The sequence below is a fragment of the Lytechinus variegatus genome, chromosome 4 (genome assembly GCF_018143015.1).
Source record: "Lytechinus variegatus isolate NC3 chromosome 4, Lvar_3.0, whole genome shotgun sequence".
In the NCBI taxonomy this organism is placed as follows: domain Eukaryota; kingdom Metazoa; phylum Echinodermata; class Echinoidea; order Temnopleuroida; family Toxopneustidae; genus Lytechinus; species Lytechinus variegatus.
The window spans coordinates 50,391,726-50,417,141 of record NC_054743.1 but is presented as its reverse complement, the minus strand read 5'-3'; the positions used below and the strand labels follow the sequence as shown (position 1 = coordinate 50,417,141).

At 37.2% G+C, this 25,416-nt stretch overlaps 1 protein-coding gene and 1 non-coding gene across 2 annotated transcripts; one reads left to right on the top strand and one right to left on the bottom strand.

The window, feature by feature from the left end:
- Window positions 1–460: 460 nt before the first annotated feature.
- Window positions 461–24,533, bottom strand: LOC121414248 (decapping and exoribonuclease protein-like). Its single transcript, XM_041607362.1, has 7 exons — window positions 24,339–24,533; window positions 12,949–13,220; window positions 8,209–8,429; window positions 6,220–6,412; window positions 5,137–5,278; window positions 2,781–2,866; window positions 461–1,243 (listed from the first exon to the last, which is right to left on the bottom strand). The coding sequence occupies exons 1-7, from the start codon at window positions 24,345–24,347 to the stop codon at window positions 1,087–1,089; spliced, it is 1,080 nt and encodes a 359-aa protein (XP_041463296.1). The 5' UTR covers window positions 24,348–24,533; the 3' UTR covers window positions 461–1,086.
- Window positions 22,327–22,398, top strand: TRNAR-UCU. Its single transcript has one exon. It is a non-coding gene; the product is annotated as a tRNA-Arg (tRNA).
- Window positions 24,534–25,416: the final 883 nt, after the last annotated feature.

Genomic DNA, 25,416 nt, shown 5'->3' with positions numbered 1-25,416 from the left:
TTAAAAATTTTCAGGTATTATAATTATTCTTTTCAAGAGTATTATAATTACGTGAATGTCAAAGGTTGATAACATTCTATTTGGACTGGAGCAATTGACGAAGGACCAAAAAAAGGCTCCTGGGATAAAATTTCGTGAGTAGGCTATATTCATCGTCAAGTAGTCAAACAAGCTACATAATCATCATCAACGCATGCAAGTCAATAATTCCTTCAGCCTCTGAAACAATAGCCGCGGAACGGTTTTGAAAGTCTACAGGTGACTGGTGACCAAGGAATGTCCAAACACCCCCTAAACGAGTTTTCCTCTGTGTGCAAAGTAACCCCCTAAGCAAGTTTTTCGCGGGCTTTATTTACACATTTTGGCCCCTAAACAAGTTGTCGCCAAAATATGACCACGGGGTAAATATTGGCTAGTCTTAAAAAAAAGCTTTGGGGAAAATACATACCCTAAATACGTTTGACCCAACGATTTAGCATTGACCAGTCTTTCAAAACCACCCAACCCCCCCCCCCTCGTTTCTGCGGCACCTGTGATGGCGTGGTTCCGACTCGCGCCTTTCAACCTGATGATCATGGAAATTCGGATCCGATCGATAGTTTTGTAGCACGGGATATCTATCTAAACTGCTGCGCTGAACCCATGTGAGGTAAATGGGGACTTGGCAAGATTCATTAATAAATGAAAGCTGGAATAATATTATCCCAGTTCTTTGGAAACTCATAAGCCCGTATTCTTTTTGATACTCTGGTCTAAAGTTGCGGTTTAATTATTTAGATACCCGATTGTGACACAAATGTTCAACAGGACAGGTTTTGGTGTTTTTCAGCTTATCTGTTACACATATCATTCATAGCTTCTGAGAATAATAGGTGAATAATTTAATTTTATTCACCAATATAGCACAATGAAAAACAAATGAAAAACAGAAATTTGATATTTTCGGTTTCCCATATAATCTTAACACATAGTTTGACCATTGTTTAAGTTAACTGGATTGTAGAATAGGCCTACAGGCCACAGAGACGTCAACCCAAGATGGGTAATAATTTTCCATAAAGAGCTCTGTATTTTTTTTTCTTCTGTTCAATCTGATTCGAGTATTGAGTGAAGAAGTGATTCATCAATGAACGTAAAATCATCTGTTCGTTTGCCACGGGAGACAAATCGACGGCTTGGTAAGTGATGATCTAAATCCTGATCTTCTTCATCAACTGGTTCAAGCACGAGATGATAGACAGATCTGGGGTTAGAGAAGGAGAAAAAATAGGCCAAGTAAATTACTCTAACAACTTCAAAAACTGTTGTTTGCATAATTTCGCAAAACGGCAATACGCACATCCTAGTCGATATGCAAATGAGGTGACTTATGACGTCACCCTCCATTATTTCTTTAGTATTTTATTACTATTATTTTATTAAGTATTACAAAATGATCAAATATTCTCCTCATTGTTACGTGAGTCAAATATTAATTCCTCCCTGAACATGTGGAATTGGCATTGTTTCACTGGCAGATCCAGGGGGGGGGGGTCAAAGCTGGCCCGTGCCCGCCCCCCCCCTTGAGAGGCACAATTAAAATTGCTTGTCAAATTGTTCCTCGGGGAAAATCCTGGATCCGCCCCTGCATTGTTTAAATACCATATGGTTCAGTAAGGTTGGTCTTAATTGTTATTATAATTCAAACAATAAAAAAAATAGTAAGGGACACCATCGACTGTCTCATTTGCATGTCACTGAGTTGTGGGTGTACCTGTTTTGTGAAAAATAAGTGAAAACTTAAAATGTCATAACATTCTTATTTTACATCCGATTTTGATGAACTTTTCAGCATTGTGCTAGACTGATATTTCTCTATTGATTCAAATCAACATTTTTCAGAGGTGGACTTGGCCTTTAAGTCAGAGTTGTCATTGCAAGGAATGCAGGGTGCAAATTATTGACCAAAAATGATTTCAACGGTTTTAACACAGTTGTGTGGGGTGGGGGGTGTGGTGTGTGTGTATGGGAATGGGGCAGCTGGTGTGGACACAGGGGATGAACGGATTTTTTTTTTGGGGGGGAGGGGTGGAGATGGGTCTTTTCCTTTTTTTAGATACCCCTTTCGATAAATCCTTAGTCCGTTATTATTCATCGTGGGGTCTAGGTCTATTTTACTTGCTCCGAATGTGAATACAGTCAAAATAAATGGAAATCATCGAGTAAACTGACAAGATTGATGTCAATGTTTCTATGTCTTTCGACAATAAAATTATGTTCGCCCAGCTTTTATTCAAGACGCAATTTCACACACACACACTCTCACACACATGTCTAGGATAGGTGTAGACTAAAAGTCCTTGACATATTTGTTCTAACGGAGTTTGACACCAATTCAGTAGCTTAAACAGTACCTAATAATAAATAATAATAATAATAGGCATTTATATAGCGCCATCTATCTAGAAATATTCTATTCCGAGGCGCACAAGAAAAGAAAGAGAAAGTTTGGATGAGTGTCAAAGTGCCAATAACTAATACTGTTAGAAAAGATAAGATTTCAGTTTTGATTTAAAGGTCTCCAGTGATTGTATAATTCTTAAATTTAATGGCAAATTATTCCAGAGAGAAGGTGCTGAGGCAGAGAAAGCTCGTGCACCATATGCAACACGTGTCTTGGGAGTCTTAAGAAGTTGCTGGTGTGATGATCTCAGGCTTCTAGCTGGTGCATAAGGCACTACCTACATGAATACTTGGACACATCTTTTTAAGGGGCATATAAATTATGTTTCCATGGATACCTTATATCGTCCTCTTGTACAAGTTCTCTGATTTGAGACAGCAATGATTCCATTGTTCTGAAGCAAGCCTGTGGTTCCCACTTGCTCTGTTGAAACGAAAAAATATAATATTATTGGAAATTATCATAACTTGCATCCGTTTGTATATCAGTAGACAAAATTTACAATGCGCTTTTCCCAAAATGGCCCAAAGCGCTCACAATTTCAGTTTACCTTATCTATACAATAACAAATACAGAATGATAAACATATAAAATGAAGGCGGTTGCCTATAACAAAAAAAGTTTTTAGGGAGGTCTTAACTGATTCAATAGTTCGTGTTTGTATTAAATGTGAGAGGGAGTTCGAATAACATATTCACATAAAGTCGACCAAGTGAACACGCTGTGAACAGTCACAGTGTCGAGATGTCCACAGTGTGAACATATCTTCACACTGTTGAATTTTAGCATTTAAAATTGTGAACAAATATATTCCACTCACTGTAAAAAAACAAGTTGAAATTACTCAAATTTGTTTCAACACATTGCCTTAATTTGACTTTCAAGTATCTATGAATTTGGCAGTTATTAGTAACATTTATTTATTTTCTTTGCATCCATTTCACTCAAGAAAATTAAGTTACAATTTGGTAAAACAATCACTAAAATGTTTGAAAAATCAATGGGAGAGTGGACTTCCGTTATTCGAAAGTCCGCTCCCCATCGTCCCACTTTTAGTGGCATCATTTTCATCTTGGACATCAAATATTAGAACTTTGTGAATTTTCACTTACCTATTACATTTATAGGTACTTACATTGATATTTATAAGCGATCGTTTCATTCTTACAAATAAATCAGTGAGAATAATATAAGCATTTTCCGAAAACCTAAAAAGACATCTGAAATTTTCTGCTAAATGACTGTTTAATGTTGCTCTTTCTTTGATGCAACAAAAGAATAAAATAGTTAGCACACTCTTATCCGAAAAAAATCAAACATTTAATTGCTCTAACATGTCTAATGAATATTAATGCATTATTTGAATAAGGCATTAATTGAAAAAATATAAGTACATTCAACAAGAATTTATGATAATCATCTTTGCCTAATTGAGTTAGATTTACTCAATCAAAGCAAGCTAGCAATACGTGATTTTTTGTAATGTATATTGAACCCAAATAAATCAAGTAAATTAAAAGACAAGTTAAAACTACTTAAAAAAATTTTTACAAATTATAAATTCTACTTAAATTCATTAAGTATTAACTACTGATTCATATATATATTTTTTTACAGTGCACGTGTACACACTATAACCACATTTCGTGACACCGGGCTAGATATTCATTCGAGCCAACCCATTGCTCAATTTTTTAATTTGATATTGCTGATTGACAAAAATGAATGAATATGACTGACAATCTAACACTGATTCTTGGCAGGGTACCTACTGAACTGAATATCTTTCCAAATTGGAAAAATTTATCACCACTAAACTATATTTTTACTGGCGGAAGAATTAGGGTCATTTTACTCTCTCAAGTGATGAATTTGGTCCCGTCAGGTATAGTCTTCATAAATACTGATTTATTTTTAAAATGAGCCGGTTGAAGTACCCTTTTCTGGTCAGATATGTAATGTCAGACATTTATCCTATCCACTGGTAGTAAACATTCAACCCCCGAATTTCCTCCTTATTTTTTATGAATTCTTTTTAAGTGCCACTTTAACACACGAGTCTATGGGAAACGAATTAAGCATGTGAGCCCACTGTGTTCTTTCCATCAGGGCGCTGCTCCCTCTTTTGTTTATATGCGCGCCTGCGTATTAAGTGAACATGGTGAAAGTGTTCGTTCAGAGGATAATGGCGATTCAATTTGAAAACGGATTTTTGTTTTTCTTCTTTGCTTGTTAATAACGCTGAAATACAACAGAATGCAAATGCGGATATAGACACACAAGCCGACCAAAAATAATTTCCGTCAATAACAACTTAATGACAATCGTAAGCTTGACGAAATCCTAGTGAGCTCATGTTGGTAATCGTGCGTGGCGCAATAACTTTAGTATTTTAAGGGACACAACATAACATATCACACGAAATATTGACCTTTTAAAAATAAAAATATATTTCGAGATTAATTTCGACGTGATGTTTAGGAAAGAAAATCATGTTCGACCATTTTTTGTCTTCTGTGCTTTCATTTTCTCTGAGTTTTCTTTTTGTTTCTTGGTCGTGGATCGTGTGTGTGTGTGGGGGGGGGAGTGTGAGGGGGAGGGTGTGTGTGTGTGTGGGAAGGGGGGGGGTCCTAATTATCCGAGCCGCCCCCCCTTAACACAAAATTGGTTTTGTAGCAAAAAGTGTAGCCCACCTGAGTATATTCGATGGAAAGTTTATTGGTCTGGAGGTACTGGAAAGTTCGCACAATACCATGTTTGTCGTCTCGTAACCCACATACGATCTCCGGGATGTCGGCAAGCACATTAGGAGCCCACCATCTTAAAGCCTTTATCCTGCACCGGTTTAATAAAAGCAATATATAATCAATTCATGTTAATATTACATAACTCACCAAAGAAACATAATTATATTCAAATTCAATTCAATTCAAAAGTTTATTGATATAGAATCCTGACATCGAAGGATCATCATCAAAAACAGAGAAACTGCTCTTTTTGAGGAGGTTCCCTGGTTTTCCCACACATGAAGGAAACCGAATTGTTTAAATAATATTCGTATGTAATTTTGGAACCCGTTATTAAATGAAGCGACACATCAAATGATCTTTTTACAAGACTGTTATCTTTTATTGCAATTACGTGTATATATATTTATATATATATCTTGATAATTCGAGATAAAATACCCCCATACACACACACACACACACTAATAGAACCCAAAACACCAATACGTCTGCACTTTTCCAAATAACTTACAGGCCTAAATAGACATATTAAGACTACAATGTGTTGGCAAAAAGAATAAACACTATATAAACTTGCTTCAGGTGGTCATTAAGGCAGGGGACGCAGACGGGTGGGGGGGGGGGGGCTTCTTCCTCCTACCTTTTTTTCAAAACAGTGTACAAAAACGAAAAAGGGGAAGATCTGCTTGTTTAATTTTTGCATAGTCAGCCCCCCCCCCTATTAAAACAAAAACGTTCCGTGGCCAATGTAAGGAATGGCCAACCCAAAGTCTAGTGTCAAGTATAATATCAGGGGAATAAATAGAGGGAAAGAGATGGATGAGAGAGAGATGGGGGGGGGGAGATATATGTAGAGAGGGGAAGGGAAAGAGAGAGGCTGATTAGGTTTCACTGACATGAACATTTATGACATCATTTTCATTGTTTTTTTCATACGTGGTTTGGAAAGATTGGGGTTAACCCACCTTGCCCCCACCCCCGTGATTTTTCGGCTCCTGCTACCACAAAATGATCAAATCATCTTACGGGTTTATCGAAGGTTCTCCGTTTGTGCGTACATTGATGTAATTCCAAGGAGGGGGTGTGAGTTCATCTTTCCATTCTGCCTGCACCTCAAAGCTGAATAGCATCCGATGTTCACCGCAGAGGGCGCTCATCACAGCGTAATAGGAAGCATTGTCGTTCAGTGGAGCAGTGTTGTCTTGATTGCATCCGTCCTCTGATTAAGATAAACTATCAAAGCTGAATCATTCATGTTCGTTATAGCAAGAAATTAAATCCTAAAAAAAGTAATAAACTAGTTTTCATACCAGGGGACCGTTTCATGAAAGTTGTCAGCACTGACAAGTTGTCTTTCTCCGAAAGTTACACTGAAAGCCAAAATGAGTCAAGTGACTCTCAAAAGGGAGTCCGGCGTCCATTACTCTCGTGGGGAGTCAAATTTACTCCCATGGGGAGTCATGCTGATCATGGTTACAATTTCCCCCCATAAAGCAAGAGAGCACGCGTTGCTATGTTACCCGGGGGCCAGCGGCCTATGCTGTATACATGCGTGACAAAAAAACGCGTTTTTTAAGGGGGGTTCTTTCAGTTTCAGACGAGGGCCAAACGTAGTTCTTGGTCGCAAGGGTATCAAAAACACTGATTTTCAAAAAAAAAAATAGGTGGTCACTAAAAAACTTGAACATACATGGTCAAACGCACGATTGTGTGCTTCATGCCTATTAATAGTGGCCCTATGTGTTTCTTAGACCCTACATATGGAGTCTGGATGACCCCCCAAATGGAGTCATGACGACTCTCCAGGGGAGTTGAGGTGACTCCCAAATGGGAGTCCAGCAAACGGTTGACTCTATGTCAAAATTAACTCTATGTTGGGAGTCATCTGACTCCCCTGGGGAGTCGAGATTTCCTGACTCCCCTGGGGAGTCATATATCATGACTCCCAGGGGAGTCTGATTACTCCCTAAATGGATTCAATATTGACATAGAGTCAAGCATTTGCTGGACTCCCATTTGGGAGTCACCCAGACTCCCTTTTGGCTGTGAGTGTACTAATAACAGCCAGAAGTCAGAGGCCTTTCAGCTAATCAAAACCAAGGATTTCACTGAAATTGTCAGCACTGACAATTTAGTCAGTGTTGACAACTTTCATGAAACACCCACAAGAAGAAACAAATCCACGTGCCAAAATATTCTTGGAAGAGAATTAATGACTAAGAAATTAGAAATATTCTGGCAAAACCAGACGGGTGTATGTGATAAGATACATGTTCACGTGCCCACATTTGCTAATAAAATTTTTCAATCCCCGATGAATAAAAACATGCTTTGACCCCTCATTGGACATTTACAATCACAATTTTTCTAAATACTAATGATTCATTGATGTCTTTACCAGTATTATATAATATTTTGATAAATTTCTGAAATGAATCATTATTTATGTAATTAGTTCATGAAGTATTTTAAAGAAGATATTCCATATGACTAAATGATGAGAATTTGTAGTTTTGTGTAACAATCGGTTCTCTTCTATTTATTGTTAATGATATTACCTTGTCTGTGACGCTCAACAAAATTTCAAAATATCCTGTTTCATAATAGCGTCGTGGTCTAGTGGTTCTGACTCTTGCCTTTCAAACTGAGTGTCATGGGTTCGAATCCTTGCCATGGCGTGTTTACCTTCAGCAAGAAATTTATCCACACTGTGCTGAACTCGACCAACAAGAGGTAAATGAGTACCGGCAGGAAGTAATTCCTCAAAAGCTGTGCGCACCAGAAACGGTAGACTATAGCTTAGCCGGGGTAATATAGGAGCGCCTTGAGCACCTAGCAAGGTGGATACGAGCGCTATACAAATCCTATATTATCATGATTTATCCTCTATCTAATTTTTTTTTTTTGCTTTTTTCGTGGACTTCGCCTTCAACAGACTGAATTTGATTTGCTGGTACATTGAAGGAATATTTCAACGCTTAGTTATGAAATTAAGATATCGTCTTTTTTACTCACTGCTTGTGATGAATTGAAGAAACAATTTTGAAGAAGCCGCTCTCAAACGTCCCTCTCTGGTTTGTGGTCTATTGCTGGTCTTCCAGAGACCCGAAAACTCGGAGATGTAATAAGTACCGCGGTACAGAGTTACTACCAGCCGAATATCAGTCTTACGGTTACCACCAGCTTCCAATAGGTTTTTAAACGTTCCACGTCGCCCGACAAAATCCATGTTAAGTCTGGTTCGGAAAAAGAAAGAAATCTAAAGAAAGGTCGTACGCGCGGGAAGCGCGTTTCCGTTTTACACCCTGGCGAAGGCATTTTCCGGAAAAGTAGCCAAAAAGCGACTAGTGAAGAGTCTATACGTCTACGTTTGTTTACATTATCAGCTGGGCGCGCGATCCGAAGTCCGCACCGAAGTTATCCGCAGAACATACCGTATACTTGCAAATGCAGCTGAGCTTATACTTTCCAGGTTCAATACGAATGTTTGCCTTGATCATTTGCCTTGCCGATTGCTGATGTCTGTCTTTCTCTCTATCTGTCTATATATCTATCTCTCAAATTCTATCTCTATCTATCTATGTAACTGCAGTATCTATCTATCTATCTATCTAATAATCTTCTCTGTCTCTCTCATTCTTTATCTAACATCTATCTCAAATTCTCTATCTCTCTCTATCTATCCGGGGGGGGGGGGGCCACTTCCATTCACGAGTGGATACCATGCGCGACCATGGGGTCTCGAAAAGCACCCTAAACACGTAATTTCCATATTCTGAAAATGCACCCCTTAACAAGTATTGGCGTGTGAAACCCTACCCTTAACAAGTATTGGAAACAAAACGATACTCTTGGCAAATATTCCCTGAAATGAACCCCTAAACAAGTACAGGAATGTTTTATTGTTACGGGTCCTTTGGTTGTCGACTTTACCTTATTTGGTTTACACCTCGCGCAAATCGGACTCTAAACACGTAGTGTTGGGGCAAAAAGGACATCCTTTATAAAACATTTTAATTTTGTTTTATCATCCACGCAAATTCGACCCTAAACACGTAATTTTACGAGCGAAATAGATACCCTTTTTCATTATTTTTGTGTTTTTGACACCCTTTTCACGTTACGTACGTAACGTGCCCTATCGTGAAAAGGACATCCTTTTTACGTGTTTTTTTGGTCGCGCATGGTATCCACTCGTCAATGTAAGTGGCCCCCCCGGGCTATCTATCCATCCATCTGTCTGTCTGTCTTAATTTCTCTATTTCTCTCTCTCTACCTACCTATGTAACTACAGTATCTATCTGTTAATTTGTCGCTCTACTCTCTCATTCTTGATCTATCTGACATCTATCTATCTCTCAAATTCTCTATCTATCTCTCTATCCATCTATCTATCCATCTGTCTGTCTTTCTCTATTTCTCTCTATCTATATATCTATGTATCTATCTGTTAATTTGTCTATCTTCTCTGTCTCTCTCATTCTTTATCTTTCTATCTATCTAACATCTATCTATATCTGTCTCTCAAATTCTCTATCTCTCTCCTTCTCTAGCATCTGTCTGTCTTTTTTCTCTCTTTCTCTTTGTCTGTCCATATTTCTATCTACAACATCTCTCCCTCTCTATCTATCCTTCTCTCTCTCTTTCTCTCTCCCCCCTCTCCCTCTATATATCGACCTCTCTGTCTCTCCCCCTCTCTCTATCTATCCATCCATCTCTCCCTCTTTCTCTCTCTTTCTATCTATCCACCTCTCTCTCTCTATCTATCTGTCTATCTTGTCTCTATCTATTTATCAGTCTTCTATATCTATCTTTCGGCAGCTTCTAAGTGTATCAATCCAATTTGTCTTTCCATTATAAGTATCTGTTTATTTTGATTTTGTCTGTCATTCAGTTCATTTAGTTAATAATTTATTTTTAGAAAAAAAACTATCATAAACACAAAGTACGCGACTGCAAAAGCATGTTCGGATTTCACTCCTGACTGCCGCTCTCTTTGTACATGAAGTGCCGAGGAATTCTGTGCTCTGATCAGTAACTGTGCAAATTGAATGCGGTGGTGGACTCGCCTGTGTCGCACGCTGCATGCAACTAGCGACATGTGTAGACTCTTCACTAGTCGCTTTTTGGCTACTTTTCCGGAAAATGCCTTCGCCAGGGTGTAAAACGGAAACGCGCATACGGGAAATACCCGGGGGGCACTTACATTGAGGAAAGGATACCATCCGCGACCAAAAAACACGTATAAAGGATGTCTTTTTCAAGATAGGGCACGTTACGTTCGTAACAAGGGTGTCAAAAGCACAAAAATATTGAAAAAGGGGTATCTATTTCGCTCGGAAAAATATACGTGTTTAGGGTCAAATATGCGGGGATGATAAAACAAAATCAAAATGTTTTATAAAGGATGTCCTTTTTGCCCCAACACTACGTGTTTAGAGTCCGATTTGTGCGAGGTGTGGAAGGTGGGGCCGTACTAAACCAAAAGAATGGTGTCTAAAGGTACGACGGACGCGTGACATAACAATACAATCTCTGTACTCGTTTAGGGGTTCATTTCAGGGAATACTTGCTAAAGAGTATCGTTTTGTTTCCAATACTTGTTAAGGGGTGCATTATCAGAATATGGAAAATACATCGCTGTACTTGTTTAGGGGCTCAGTTCTGGGAATACTTGCCAAAAGTATTTGTTTCCAATACTTGTTAAGGGTAGGGTTTCACACGCCAATACTTGTTAAGGGGTGCATTTTTAGAATATGGAAAACACGTGTTTAGGGTGCTTTTCAAGACCCCGTGGTCGCGCATGGTATCCACTCGTCAATGGAAGTGCCCCCCCCCCGGGGGGATGACACAAAACTGCTCAAAATAACAATTCGGACCACAATGTTTCACAGTGTGTCCCACAGATTATTTACTGTGTGTCAATCAGTTTTCATAGAGCGTATTACAAAATAATGTCCCACACGGTTACGAATGCTGTAATCTGACATTGCCTATTTCACATTCACAGAAATCAATGACTGTTTTAACACACTGTGGCCACTCATATTATCGAGGTGTCCACGGAGTGAATTCTTTTAACATCCATTGTCCACTTTGTGAACAAACTGTGTGAAACTGTGATGTTTAGTTTTATTGACCGTATGAAAAAATACAACAAAATACATTGTACAAAATATTAAGAATAAAAAAGCAATGCGTACCTTCTTGGCAATAAATATTAGGCCAAGTAAAAAAAGATAGTAGTTGATCGTCCGGGTTTTTTGAGAGCGGTGATGAAGGAGGTCCTTGCTATTTGCTATCTTACTATTTTTTTTAAGAACACGGAGGCATTTTCTCGGTCCGATTTTTGACATCAGAGATGAGGGAGGTCCTTACTATTTACTATTTTTTTTGCTATTTTTTATTCAAATGATTGTCAGGCCACGTCAAGCTCGAATTATGTGATCGATGTATGCTCAATAGTAATAATAAATGATTAGAAATATATATATACATATTATATATGTATAAATATCTACGATTTATTGGAAATCTATGGAAAATAAAATCTATTGATGTATTATTACTGATGTATACTGGTACTGTATTGTTGTCAAACAGAATGTTCATGTCAAGTGAATAATTTAAACATTTTAATTTATGTAAGGGTAAAAAAAATGCATGGGGGGGGGGGGGGTCTTTTTTATTGTCATGGAGGTTTGTTCAATTTTCCAGAGCCAATCTCATTTTTAGCTCTGGGTATGGTTTCGCATCGCAGTTTAATTTCGGGTGCTTGTTCGTTTACATAATGTTTAATACTACTGCTAAATTTTTATTCATTTTTGAAATTGATATTGAATATTAAATCCCTCATTTAATATTCGATGCATTGCCTCCTGACATTAGAAAACTCGCCAGAAAATTCAATGCATTTCACAAATTCACATGTCACGCCAGCACAGTCAATCACATCATCCTAGCACACATGCAGTTCTCCCAACAGAGTCACAAGCACACAATCACCGTAACACACATCTAAGTACAGGCGCTATCACTCACCAAAAACCCCCGCTGAAATACAAATTACGTCATTAGAATTGATTTATCTGCGCCATATTTCAAGAGCATGCGACGGATTAGTTCAGATTCAGTAAGTGGGGTCTCCGAAAATGCACTAAAAATGAAGAAATCCGCGATCTTTTCCGAGTTTGCAAACTTTATTTCCTCGCTAATTTATGATGGTATCTTCAAAATCCAATAAAAAAACAAATCAGAATTTCTTTCTTTCTTGCAATTACGGCGATATCGGACTTTGCAATTGTTTCAATTGTTTTTGAAGTTGTGAGAGAGATCCCAGAGTAATCTTGTGAATTTTTTCGTTATTCAGCAGCCATAAAAATAGTTAATAACAAGAAAATTGATGCTGCAATTAAAAAGGGAAGATGGCGAGGACGAGAAACAACACAATTTTTTTTTTTTTTTTAGAAAATAGTAAATAGCAAAAATTTTCATGCGGCGGCCAAAAGTGATGCGCGCGAGGACGATCAACTACTTTCTTATTTTACTTGGCCATAAATATTATACATTAACTTGCTGTTTAATTTCAAAACGTTTGCTCAAAATTTAGGCAATACCTGATTAGTCTATCGTAACACTTTTTTATTACAGGGTATTGCTGCAAATACAGGTGCTTTATCACTCAAAAAATAGTACGTCAATGATGACACAATTTGTCATATTTAAACCTTGAAGGAAACTCTTATTTTCTCTTACCGTGATGCTGTTGTATCTAAAATGTCCTTTGCTATTAACAAGCTCCGGTGATCTCGCATCCAAGACAACACATTCTCCAGCGACGTCACTCGAGCATCTTCTTTCATATCGACGTACTTATGGAAGCCTTTAGTGTAGTCAAACTCCATTTCGTTGTCGGGTTCGATGTAAAAACGTCGATTTCGGTTGTCGTTGCAATATTTCCGGTTTTCGTCCGTCGAAAAGGTGCCCAAAATTTCCCGGCCGTGTATGCGGGCCTCTTGCAGGTTTGCCTGCAATAAAAACTAAATGTATTATGGCAACCGCTCACCATCATCATCATCACATCACCACGGGCATCACCATCACCATCATCATCATCATCATCACCACCATCACCATCACCATCATCATCATCATCACCATCACCATCATCATCATCATCATCACCATCACAATCATCACCATCACCATCATCACCATCATCATCATCACCATCACCATCACAATCATCACCATCATCACCATCATCACCATCATCATCATCATCATCACCATCACAATCATCACCATCATCACCATCATCATCACCATCACCATCATCACCATCATCATCACCATCATCATCACCATCATCATCATCATCACCATCATCACCATCATCATCACCATCATCATCATCTTCATCATCATAGCCTGCGACTGTTCGCGATCCGATTTGGGAACAAATCGAATTTTGCTCTCTCTGAAAATGTGAAGGGAACATATTGTTTCATCTGAGGTTAAAATTAATTGAAATAATAATGATATAAACATTTTGAAAGATTCCAAGCCTTTTTTTTTGGAGTAAAGGCTAAATTAGTAGCCAAATCGTAGCTAATCGTACGACTGCTATGACGTCATTACGACTAGATATTAAATTTACTTTTATTCTAAGAAGGATGATAGCATAGTCACATATTTGAACATAGGTATTCGTACGATGATTTCGAACATTACACAGAAAGATATTGCAAGTATCAATTAGCATCAAATTCTATTACGTTTTATTACAAAATTTAGTCGCAGACCAATCGTAAGGTGTGCGGCCGCTTTTAGTTGTCCATGCGTATAACGAGAGGTCTTTTTTTTAAAACTAGGTCTGCTGTTCAAGTCGATCATACGTAAGATAAGAAGTTATGTATCAAACAACCAAAACTTATACTTAAATGTACATCATTGTGTATCGTTGGTATATATATATATATATATATATATATATATATATAGGTGAAAAATTACAAGACGATTTGACGTTGCTGATAGACCACAATTTTAATCCCCGAGCTTTCGGCCTTAGGCCTTCTTCATGGGTTCTATACAAAAATGAACGAAACAAAATCAATAGTACAGAAGGAGGAACAGATGGACATATACATATAGTACTGATGTGATAAATTACGTAACAATGACGTTTTACGTATACAATATATGCAAATACATATATATACATATACAAAATACATGCACATATAAACATAAATACATATATATATACGTATGCACACATACACATATGATGTACAAACATGACGAATATATAGAAATAAATATGTATGTATCTAATGTGGGGTAATTTTACCTGGGTCTTTGGGGTCTTTCGAGCTTACTCGGAGGTGTGCAGTGTCGTGCGTTCGGTTTCTGGTGTGATGTAGAAAATGCGTGACTTAGGTTCATTCAAGTGAAACGGTAAAGGTATATGGTCAGGGTGGAGTATTAAACAATACATTGTTATCACACCGATAAATTCGAGAGGGTACATTATAAAGACTAATTATAATTTATACAAGTAAATGACTAGATACGGTTATAAATTGTAATGCAGTACATTAATTGAAATATATATGTTCACAAAATATATATATATGTTCATAAAGTATATTTATATATATATATATATATATATATACATATATATATGTTCATAAAAATATCGATGATAACAATGTCTTGTCATTATCGTATACCAAATAGGTTTGATGCGAATCAAAGTATAACTTAGTATCGTAAATGGTATAAGTCGTAAATTGGGACAGGACCTCTCTATTCCTCAACATTTATACCGTGTGGGTGAAGTGTTTTGAGTTTGTGTATCCAGAATGATTCTCTATGGAGGATAGTGTTGTGTGATTCGTTGTTGATGAGTTCGATACCGGTTATCATTGCATTTTCTACTGAGTGGTTTGGGAGATTGAAGTGTGTTGTGTACGGCAATGTTTTGTGTTGTGGGGTGTGGTAGTTTCTTATTTCTGATCGAGTGTTGTTGAAGCGTGTGTATATTGTTGTTTCTGTTTTTCCTACATATTGTTTACCACACTGTGAACATGTGATGAGGTATATTGCCCAGCGGGATTTGCAGTTTATGTTGGATCTTATAGTATATTCTTGTCCTGTGACTGTGCTCCTGAATTGTTTTGTTTCTATGATATGTTTGTGGAGAACACATCTGGGCGATGGGCATTTGAAAAACCCGGCATTAGAGGTGTCACGGGTTTGTTGGGGGAGCTGGGATGGGTCTCGTGCCCGTACAAGTAAATCTTTAAGAGTGCGTCCTCGACGGAAGGATGTTGTAGGGGGTTGAGGGAATATATCTTTCATTTTGTTTGACTGGTGTAGAATGGGAAGGTGTTTGTGTAGATTTCGGGGGATGGAGGCAGTAGGTGGGGAGTATGTAATTGTTTATACAGTTTTTTTTTACCGAGATGAACTTGAAGTTAAGAAAACAATGATTTTGTTTAAAAAAATCAAAATCAAGGTCAATTGTCTACATCACACCAGAAACCGAACGCACGACACTGCACACCTCCGAGTAAGCTCGAAAGACCCCAAAGACCCAGGTAAAATTACCCCACATTAGATACATACATATTTATTTCTATATATTCGTCATGTTTGTACATCATATGTGTATGTGTGCATATGTACGTATATATATATGTATTTATGTTTATATGTGCATGTATTTTGTATATGTATATATATGTATTTGCATATATTGTATACGTAAAACGTCATTGTTACGTAATTTATCACATCAGTACTATATGTATATGTCCATCTGTTCCTCCTTCTGTACTATTGATTTTGTTTCGTTCATTTTTGTATAGAACCCATGAAGAAGGCCTAAGGCCGAAAGCTCGGGGATTAAAATTGTGGTCTATCAGCAACGTCAAATCGTCTTGTAATTTTTCGCCTATAAGTAGTTGGTACAAGACACAGTCGTCATGTTAAAGAGTGGATGCATGTTTACATTTGTAATAATTCTTCACTACTCGAATCCTGGGCTGGCCCCGTCACCCCGCTGGATCCATGACACTGGCCTTGACGGCTGGACCACTAAACACAAGCCTGAACGGAACGTGTCATCTACTACACAGGGAACAACAATGGGCACCAACAATGAGCCTTCAATCTTCAATTCTCTCCAATACAACGCAGACAAAAAGCTACGCTATAAACTCCATCTGAAATACCTCGGCAGATATCAAGAAAGGATATTGTCCCCAGGGGTCTGTTGTTAAAAAAATCTTTCGGATTTGAGAACAATGATAGGATCGATGCCGATTGGTCTACGACGCTCTGGAACGCCGCTCGACAACTACGGGACCTAACCGTCGAAGCAGTAAGACAAAAATACGACATTATATCCAAAGAAACAATTAAACTCCGTACTAAACTGAGGGAACAATGCACGAGTGACATATACCACAGAACACTCAACCGAATCAACTTTGAGTGCTTCATGGACCCTCCAGGACATTATTTACTTTTGTTGAGTCAATGAATAAGATGTAGGCCTAGACTCGTTTGTGTGAGTGGGGAGTGGGGAGGGTTGTAAGGGGGTGTGTGTGTGTGCGTGGCTCATATTTATGTCATGAATTTTGTTTTCTATTATTTGTTAATTTCATTTTTATGTTCTTTCCATGTCTCATTTGGTTTTGAATATGTTACTATCAAATCGTTTAAGCGCGTAAAATACTTTCGCTCTCGGATTTTATATTATCATAATTCCGTGGCCACCTTTCAAACAGCAATATATCAGGAACATAATCAAGTCTTTTTTCGTGTTTTATTGTCTGGCGACGTTGAAACAAATCCCGGTCCAAACTATAAATTCCCTTGTGGTCATTGCGAGAAACCCGTTAAAAATAACCAAAATGGACTGTTGTGTACCACTTGTCAAAAGTGGTATCACACTAAATGTCTCGAGATCTCTTTAAATGAATATACTAGGCTGTATCAAAACCCAAATGAGAATTGGATATGTTTAACCTGTTCATTGCCGCCATTTTGTGACTCAATTTTTACACAATCCTTAATTGATGTTCAACCCACCTCAACAGTTAATGCACCTCCTATCCCTGAATTTAACACACCTACTGGAATTGATAAGGCTATTTTATACAAATCATTTAATGATATATTTATAGCAAAAGGGTTGCATTTCGTTCATTTAAATATCAGATCCATTTTACATAAAATTCCTGAACTACGCGTCCTTCTCTATGAAAGTAGAATTTCAGTAATTGCAATTACAGAAACATGGTTGAATTCGTCCATAAATAATGAAGAAATTTATATCGATGGTTATTCTATATTAAGACGAGATCGTGCAGGCGACCATGGTGGTGGGGTCTGCCTTTATATTAAAAATGATATTGCATTTAATCTAAGAGAAGATCTTACACCTGATGGTATTGAATCATTGTGGATCGACATTCTATTACCACATACAAAGCCTATTACTTTAGGTGTAGTCTACAGACCCCCCAGAGACAATCACTTTATTGATTCTCTCCATGATATATTGGACATATTAACAAAAGATGATGAGGTTATTCTTTTAGGGGACATGAATATTTGTCTATTACAACAATCAGCACTGACCAAAAGATACAAGAATCTTTTGAATTTATATGGTTGTAGCCAACTTATAACAAAACCCACCCGAACTACACCTACCACTTCTTCATTAATAGACCATGTAATTTGTAGTAAAGAAGAAAATATTTGTCAAAGTGGTGTCTTTGAAATTGGCTTAAGTGATCACTTTTTAACGTATTGTTCAAGGAAACTTATCAGGCCTGTATTTGGGCAGCATAGAACTATAAGCATTCGATGTATGAAAAACTATTGTGAAAATGATTTTAATTTCGCTTTATCTCAAATCAATTGGTCTGTTATATTTGAATGTAATGAAGTGAATATTGCTTGGTCACACTTCAAAAGTATTTTCATGTCAGTAGTTGATAAGTGTGCACCTTTAAAACAAGTAAGAATTAAGCAAAGAACAGAAAGATGGATGACCAGTGAAATTATTAGTTTGATAAGACAACGAAATATAGCTTTCAGGAAAATGAAAAAAGATATTGGTAATTTAGAACTCGAAAGGAAATTTAAACTATTGCGAAATGTGGTACAAAGGAAAGTGAGGAAAGCTAAAGACGAATTTTTCCAAAATCAAATTGAAGACAATAAACATGATTCTAGGAAATTATGGAAAAATCTCAAAGAGTTAGGTGTAAAAAACAAACAAAAAAATATTCAGAAAAGTGTTATTAATATTAAAGGGGAACTTTGTCATGATAATCTAAAGATAGCCAACGAATTTAACAATTATTTCACAACAGTGGCAGATAAATTAGCTTGTGAGCTCCCCATTACGGACAGAAGTGAGTTTGGGGCCGACAGTCCTAATTCAAAAAAACTTTACGACAATAAAGGTATACAAAAAGGCTGTTTTAATTTTTCTCCTGTCACAGAAAAGTTTGTATTAAATGAATTATCCAAGTTGAAAATATCAAAAAGTACCGGACTTGACTTGGTTCCTGCTAGATTTTTAAAGGATGGTGCAAAAAACGTCTTTATTATACTGACAAACGAAATGATCAAAATGATCAAAATCATTCGCCTAAAACCCCCAGCAAATCAGACGATAATGATACCAAGCAGCCCAAACTCATCAGGCCCCCAAACACCTGGACCCCTTCTGTGCACGAGCCGCATCTCCATATTTTTCTCGACACTGTCTTAAAGGATGTAGAGAAAGAAACCCACAAATACAACACAAAGGGACATTATGACAACCTGAAGCGAGACGAAAGAATGGCGCTCAGGAAATTAAGAGCTAACAAAGATATCATCATAAAACCAGCCGATAAGGGCTCATCTGTTGTCATAATGTCTACAAAAGACTATATTGCTGAAGGTCTCAGACAACTTTCAGACCAATCTACCTATGTCCGGCTTGATGAAGACCCCACTCCCCATCACATAGAACAGGTTAAAAGGGCAGTTAAAGACCTGGAAATAGATACCCAAACAAAGAAAGTCCTAGCCCCAAAGGATGCTACATGTCCCAACCTATATTTCCTCCCTAAAATTCACAAACCGGGCAATTCCGGGCGCCCTATTGTATCTGGGTGTTCATGCCCCACTGCACAAATATCTAGACTTGTCGATTTTTACCTCAGACCCTTCGTAGAACAACTACCATCACACCTCAAAGACACCACCCACTTCCTTAATCACGTATCTACCATCAATAGAGAATCCCAAATCAGTCCCAGAACGATCCTAGTAACCGCAGACGTAAAATCCCTATATACCAATATTCCACATAAAGAAGGTATACTAGCGTGCAAGGAAGCCCTTGACAAAAGGAAAGAACAACACCCCCCTACAAACCAACTCATTAGACTGCTCGAGCTAATACTTACCCTTAATAATTTCAAATTCAATGACACACACTACATTCAAATAGAAGGGACGGCAATGGGCACACCTGTTGCCCCTACATACGCCAATCTTCATGGGCAAACTTGAACAACAAATAATATCAAATTCCCATAGCACTATACTCAAAACATCCTGGAAACGATACATAGATGATATTTTCTTTCTCTGGTCAGGATCACCAAGAACTCTCAATAAACTTCAAACAACAATGAACACTTTCCATCCGACGATCAAATTCACATTTGAATCCTCAAACAACAATGCACACTTCCTGGACGTCTCCTTACAACTCTCTAATGCACAAATACACACCGAACTGTTCACAAAACCCACTGACACCCACACATATCTGCTCCCATCATCATGCCATCCAAAACACACATTCAAAAGCATCACATACAGCCAGGCCTTACGCGTAAGAAGAATATGCTCAGACAACACAAGGACAGAACACCACATGCAACAACTGGAACATCACTTCATAGATAGGAATTATGATAAACACATGGTAAGACAACAAATTGAACGGGCCGCTGACAAACCCAGGTCTGATCTACTCCAATACAGACCCCCCAACACATCCGACCCAACCAAGATCTTCTTCCCAATTACATACTCCCCACCTACTGCCTCCATCCCCCGAAATCTACACAAACACCTTCCCATTCTACACCAGTCAAACAAAATGAAAGATATATTCCCTCAACCCCCTACAACATCCTTCCGTCGAGGACGCACTCTTAAAGATTTACTTGTACGGGCACGAGACCCATCCCAGCTCCCCCAACAAACCCGTGACACCTCTAATGCCGGGTTTTTCAAATGCCCATCGCCCAGATGTGTTCTCCACAAACATATCATAGAAACAAAACAATTCAGGAGCACAGTCACAGGACAAGAATATACTATAAGATCCAACATAAACTGCAAATCCCGCTGGGCAATATACCTCATCACATGTTCACAGTGTGGTAAACAATATGTAGGAAAAACAGAAACAACAATATACACACGCTTCAACAACACTCGATCAGAAATAAGAAACTACCACACCCCACAACACAAAACATTGCCGTACACAACACACTTCAATCTCCCAAACCACTCAGTAGAAAATGCAATGATAACCGGTATCGAACTCATCAACAACGAATCACACAACACTATCCTCCATAGAGAATCATTCTGGATACACAAACTCAAAACACTTCACCCACACGGTATAAATGTTGAGGAATAGAGAGGTCCTGTCCCCATTTACGATACTAAGTTATACTTTGATTCGCATCAAACCTATTTGGTATACGATAATGACAAGACATTGTTATCATCGATATTTTTATGAACATATATATATGTATATATATATATATATATATATATAAATATACTTTATGAACATATATATATATTTTGTGAACATATATATTTCAATTAATGTACTGCATTACAATTTATAACCGTATCTAGTCATTTACTTGTATAAATTATAATTAGTCTTTATAATGTACCCTCTCGAATTTATCGGTGTGATAACAATGTATTGTTTAATACTCCACCCTGACCATATACCTTTACCGTTTCACTTGAATGAACCTAAGTCACGCATTTTATACATCACACCAGAAACCGAACGCACGACACTGCACACCTCCGAGTAAGCTCGAAAGACCCCAAAGACCCAGGTAAAATTACCCCACATTAGATACATACATATTTATTTCTATATATTCGTCATGTTTGTACATCATATGTGTATGTGTACATACGTATATATATATGTATTTATGTTTATATGTGCATGTATTTTGTATATGTATATATATGTATTTGCATATATTGTATACGTAAAACGTCATTGTTACGTAATTTATCACATCAGTACTATATGTATATGTCCATCTGTTCCTCCTTCTGTACTATTGATTTTGTTTCGTTCATTTTTGTATAGAACCCATGAAGAAGGCCTAAGGCCGAAAGCTCGGGGATTAAAATTGTGGTCTATCAGCAACGTCAAATCGTCTTGTAATTTTTCGCCTATAAGTAGTTGGTACAAGACACAGTCGTCATGTTAAAGAGTGGATGCATGTTTACATTTATATATATATATATATATATATATATATATATATATATATATATATATATATATATATGTGTGTGTGTAAAGTTATACATGTACAACAGCTTTTGGCAACTCTTTTTTATTTAAATATTGTAAAGAAATGGATGAAGAGAACAATGGTAGGCGTAGCTTAAATCAAGGTTCCCCAGAGCTATCTACCCTTTGGAAAAATTGGTGATGCCGAAAAAATGTCTCTGCCGGGAATCGAACCCGGGCCCCCAGCTTTGAACGCCGGTGCCTTAACCACTAGACCACAGAGACGGTTAGTAGCTAGGGTGAGCCCGATCCGATTGACCGTCAGATAGACAGATTTTCGACACTATACCAATTCCTTTGTCGGGTGAAGGTGAGTTTTGAACAATGACAAGCCGCCATGCCTCAGCTGGATCAAAGCTATTGCTTCGATACAGTACACATATGGGAGAAGAAATACAAATGTGTAAAGTTATACATGTACAACAGCTTTTGGCAACTCTTTTTTATTTAAATATTGTAAAGTCTCTGTGGTCTAGTGGTTAAGGCACCGGCGTTCTAAGCTGGGGGCCCGGGTTCGATTCCCGGCAGAGACATTTTTTCGGCATCACCAATTTTTCCAAAGGGTAGATAGCTCTGGGGAACCTTGATTTAAGCTACGCCTACCATTGTTCTCTTCATCCATTTCTTTACAATATATATATATATATATATATAATCACAAATGGTTTAGAAAATGCCGTAGAAATAAAATAGTAGATTTTAAAAGGAGCATAGCTCTAACAAAAATGAAAGATAAAGTCACACTATTCGTCAGTGCTTATGATGTGACAAAAAGATATATATACTATATATAAACCATTTGTGATTATTTTATTCCATATGCCGAAGCAGAGTATTTCTATCATATATATATATATATATATATGTGTGTGTGTGTGTGTGTGTGTGTGTCATGATTAATGGTCCCAGCAGCATATCTGGAACAAGTCTTACAAAGAGCTACGATTGATCCAATTAATCGTATAGCTCTATAGATATCCTTCAGTGTCATGATTTTTTTTCTACAGTATATTTGCAAATTGGCCTTTTTAAACATAGGCAAACACACTAAATTATACAATGAATTTATGAATATACATCATTATCTAGTAAACATTTTGAACTAGCATGCAATTTAGATGTGGGCGTTGCTGGCTTTCCAGACTTGAGTTTGATCAGATCAACCGTAAGTCTTTGTAAGACGGGGCCATGCAGGAGTCTGATAAACCAGACTTGAATAATAGCCCCCCCCCCCCCGTTTCTAGTATTTCCTCATTTTGCCAATTAATAATTTCAAGTTTCGGTGCCTGTGTGTGTTGAAGGGATTTTCTCTTCTTATTTCCAACAGCTTACATTATTTTGAATTTTACAAAAATAATCAAAATGGGATTCTTCTTAGGACCAGCTTTAATGTTATTTGCAATGATGTAAGCAAGAAAAAGAAAGAAAACAAAACAACTCGGCCCATTACTACCATGTGGTCACCCCGGAGTTAAAATCACTTATTCGTTACGTATATATTTGAATATGTTTAGTACAAGTCGATGACGTTTCATAGGATCCGTATTGGGGAATCCCAACCGAACATCTAACCTTAACACGCTTAAGTTTCCGCTTCACGGTGTGATTACCTCACAGTTAGTAAATGGGGAATCCCAACAAAGCATCTGACCTTAAAGGGATGATGGTCCGGGCTGAAAATATTTATGTAATACATAGAAAAGAATTTACTGAACAAACTGCTGAAGATTTCATCAAAATCAGATAACAAATAATACAGTAATTGAAGTTTAAAGTTTAGCATATTTTGTGAAAACAGTCGTCATGAATATTCATTAGATGGGCCGATGATGTCAAATCTCTACATTCCGTTTTCTTAAGTTATTACATAAATCGTATTTTTTTCATTATTTCACACTTGTGTGAATAATATGTCTCCTGTATAATAAAATAAGTTGCAGCAATAAAAATGTAATGCATAAAATCAGTTGTCAATCTATTTTTTTTCAGTTCTTGGAGGAAGAAAATTGAATAAACCTAATTTCATATAATAAAAAAGAACAAGTGGGGGTGTGACATCATCAGCCCACCTAATGAATATTCATGATAACTGTTTTCACAATATATATTGCTTAACTTTGAAATTCAATAACTTTGTTATTTGTTTCCGATTTTGAAGAAATTTTTGGCATTTTGCTCAGTGAATTCTACACTATTTATTAAGCTATAAATACTTTCAGCCCCAGCCATCCCTTTAAGTTTCCGCTTCACGGTGTGATTACGTCACAGCTAGTAAATGGGGAATCCCAACTAATCATCTGACCTTAAGTTTCCGCTTAACCTTCCCATCCCCCTTCGCTGTTTTATCACATGACATTCAAGAGTCAACAGGTATGTTAAAACCAAACGAAAAAGAAACACCCACGAATATTCTCTTAATAAATCAGAAAATAGTTTGTATTCTTCTTAGACATCGAACAAATGAAATGCTTACCTCTGCCATTTTCACTGAAGATCTCTCAAATTTCCCCGATTAGACGCTGCTAAATATGTCAGAACAAAAACCTTTAAATTCGTGAAAATTGTTTTTTTTTGTTAATTCAAGATTCAAAAATGATTTTGATATAATCGGTGAATAAGCTTGGGACGGTCCGGTGAGGTCTGCGCACACGCATGTACTTAAACCATGCAATAATATGAGGAAAGTATTCTTAGGAAAATGCGATAGAATTCAACAACGAAAGTTCATTTCTTTTTTTATTTATTACATCATACGAACTTTGATAGATATGACATTGCGCAATGCGGAAAACGATCTTAGTCATCCCCGCATGGTTTGCAACATAGTGATGGTTATTAGAGAGCATTCTAAGAACTGATTTGTATTTATTTTAATGACTTATTGTTATAGCAGAGGGCAAATTTGAAAAATGTGGAATTATCAGGAAACGATTTTTAAATGGGGCTGATGGCGAACATGCTTAAAGGACAAGTCCACCCCAACAAAATGTTGATTTGAATAAAAAAGAGAAAAAATCCAACAAGCATAACACAAATTTATGTCATGGCAATGCCAATGGTAATTCTAAATGTTCAAAGAGGAATAAGACTTCGTTTCGCAGGACGATGAGGAGAAAATTAGAATAGGCCCTATTTCATATTTGATATGATAAAATGCAAAATATTAATTTTTAGTGATTAAGTGATGTCATCAGTCTCGTCATTTGCATACTGACCAGGATGTGCATTTAACTGTTTTGTGAAATTAAAGTTAAATGCCAGTTTTGGTAACGATATCAAAATGAGTTCGTACAGAATCCAATGAAATGACCACCAAAGTATCTGTTTGTATAAATAAAGAATATGTGCCAAGGGATTCTGGAAGAAATTGTGTAATTGCAAATAAGCACAGGATTCGGGTCAAGCGTCAGGCACGACATTCAAAGCGATAATAATACACTGTCCCACGTGCGCTTATCTGTGTTGGTGATCTTCAGTGTGAATATTTTTCAGCGTAGATTTCAAGATTTCACAAAGCTCAGTTTATAGTGACTGTACCAGATCTAGATCCT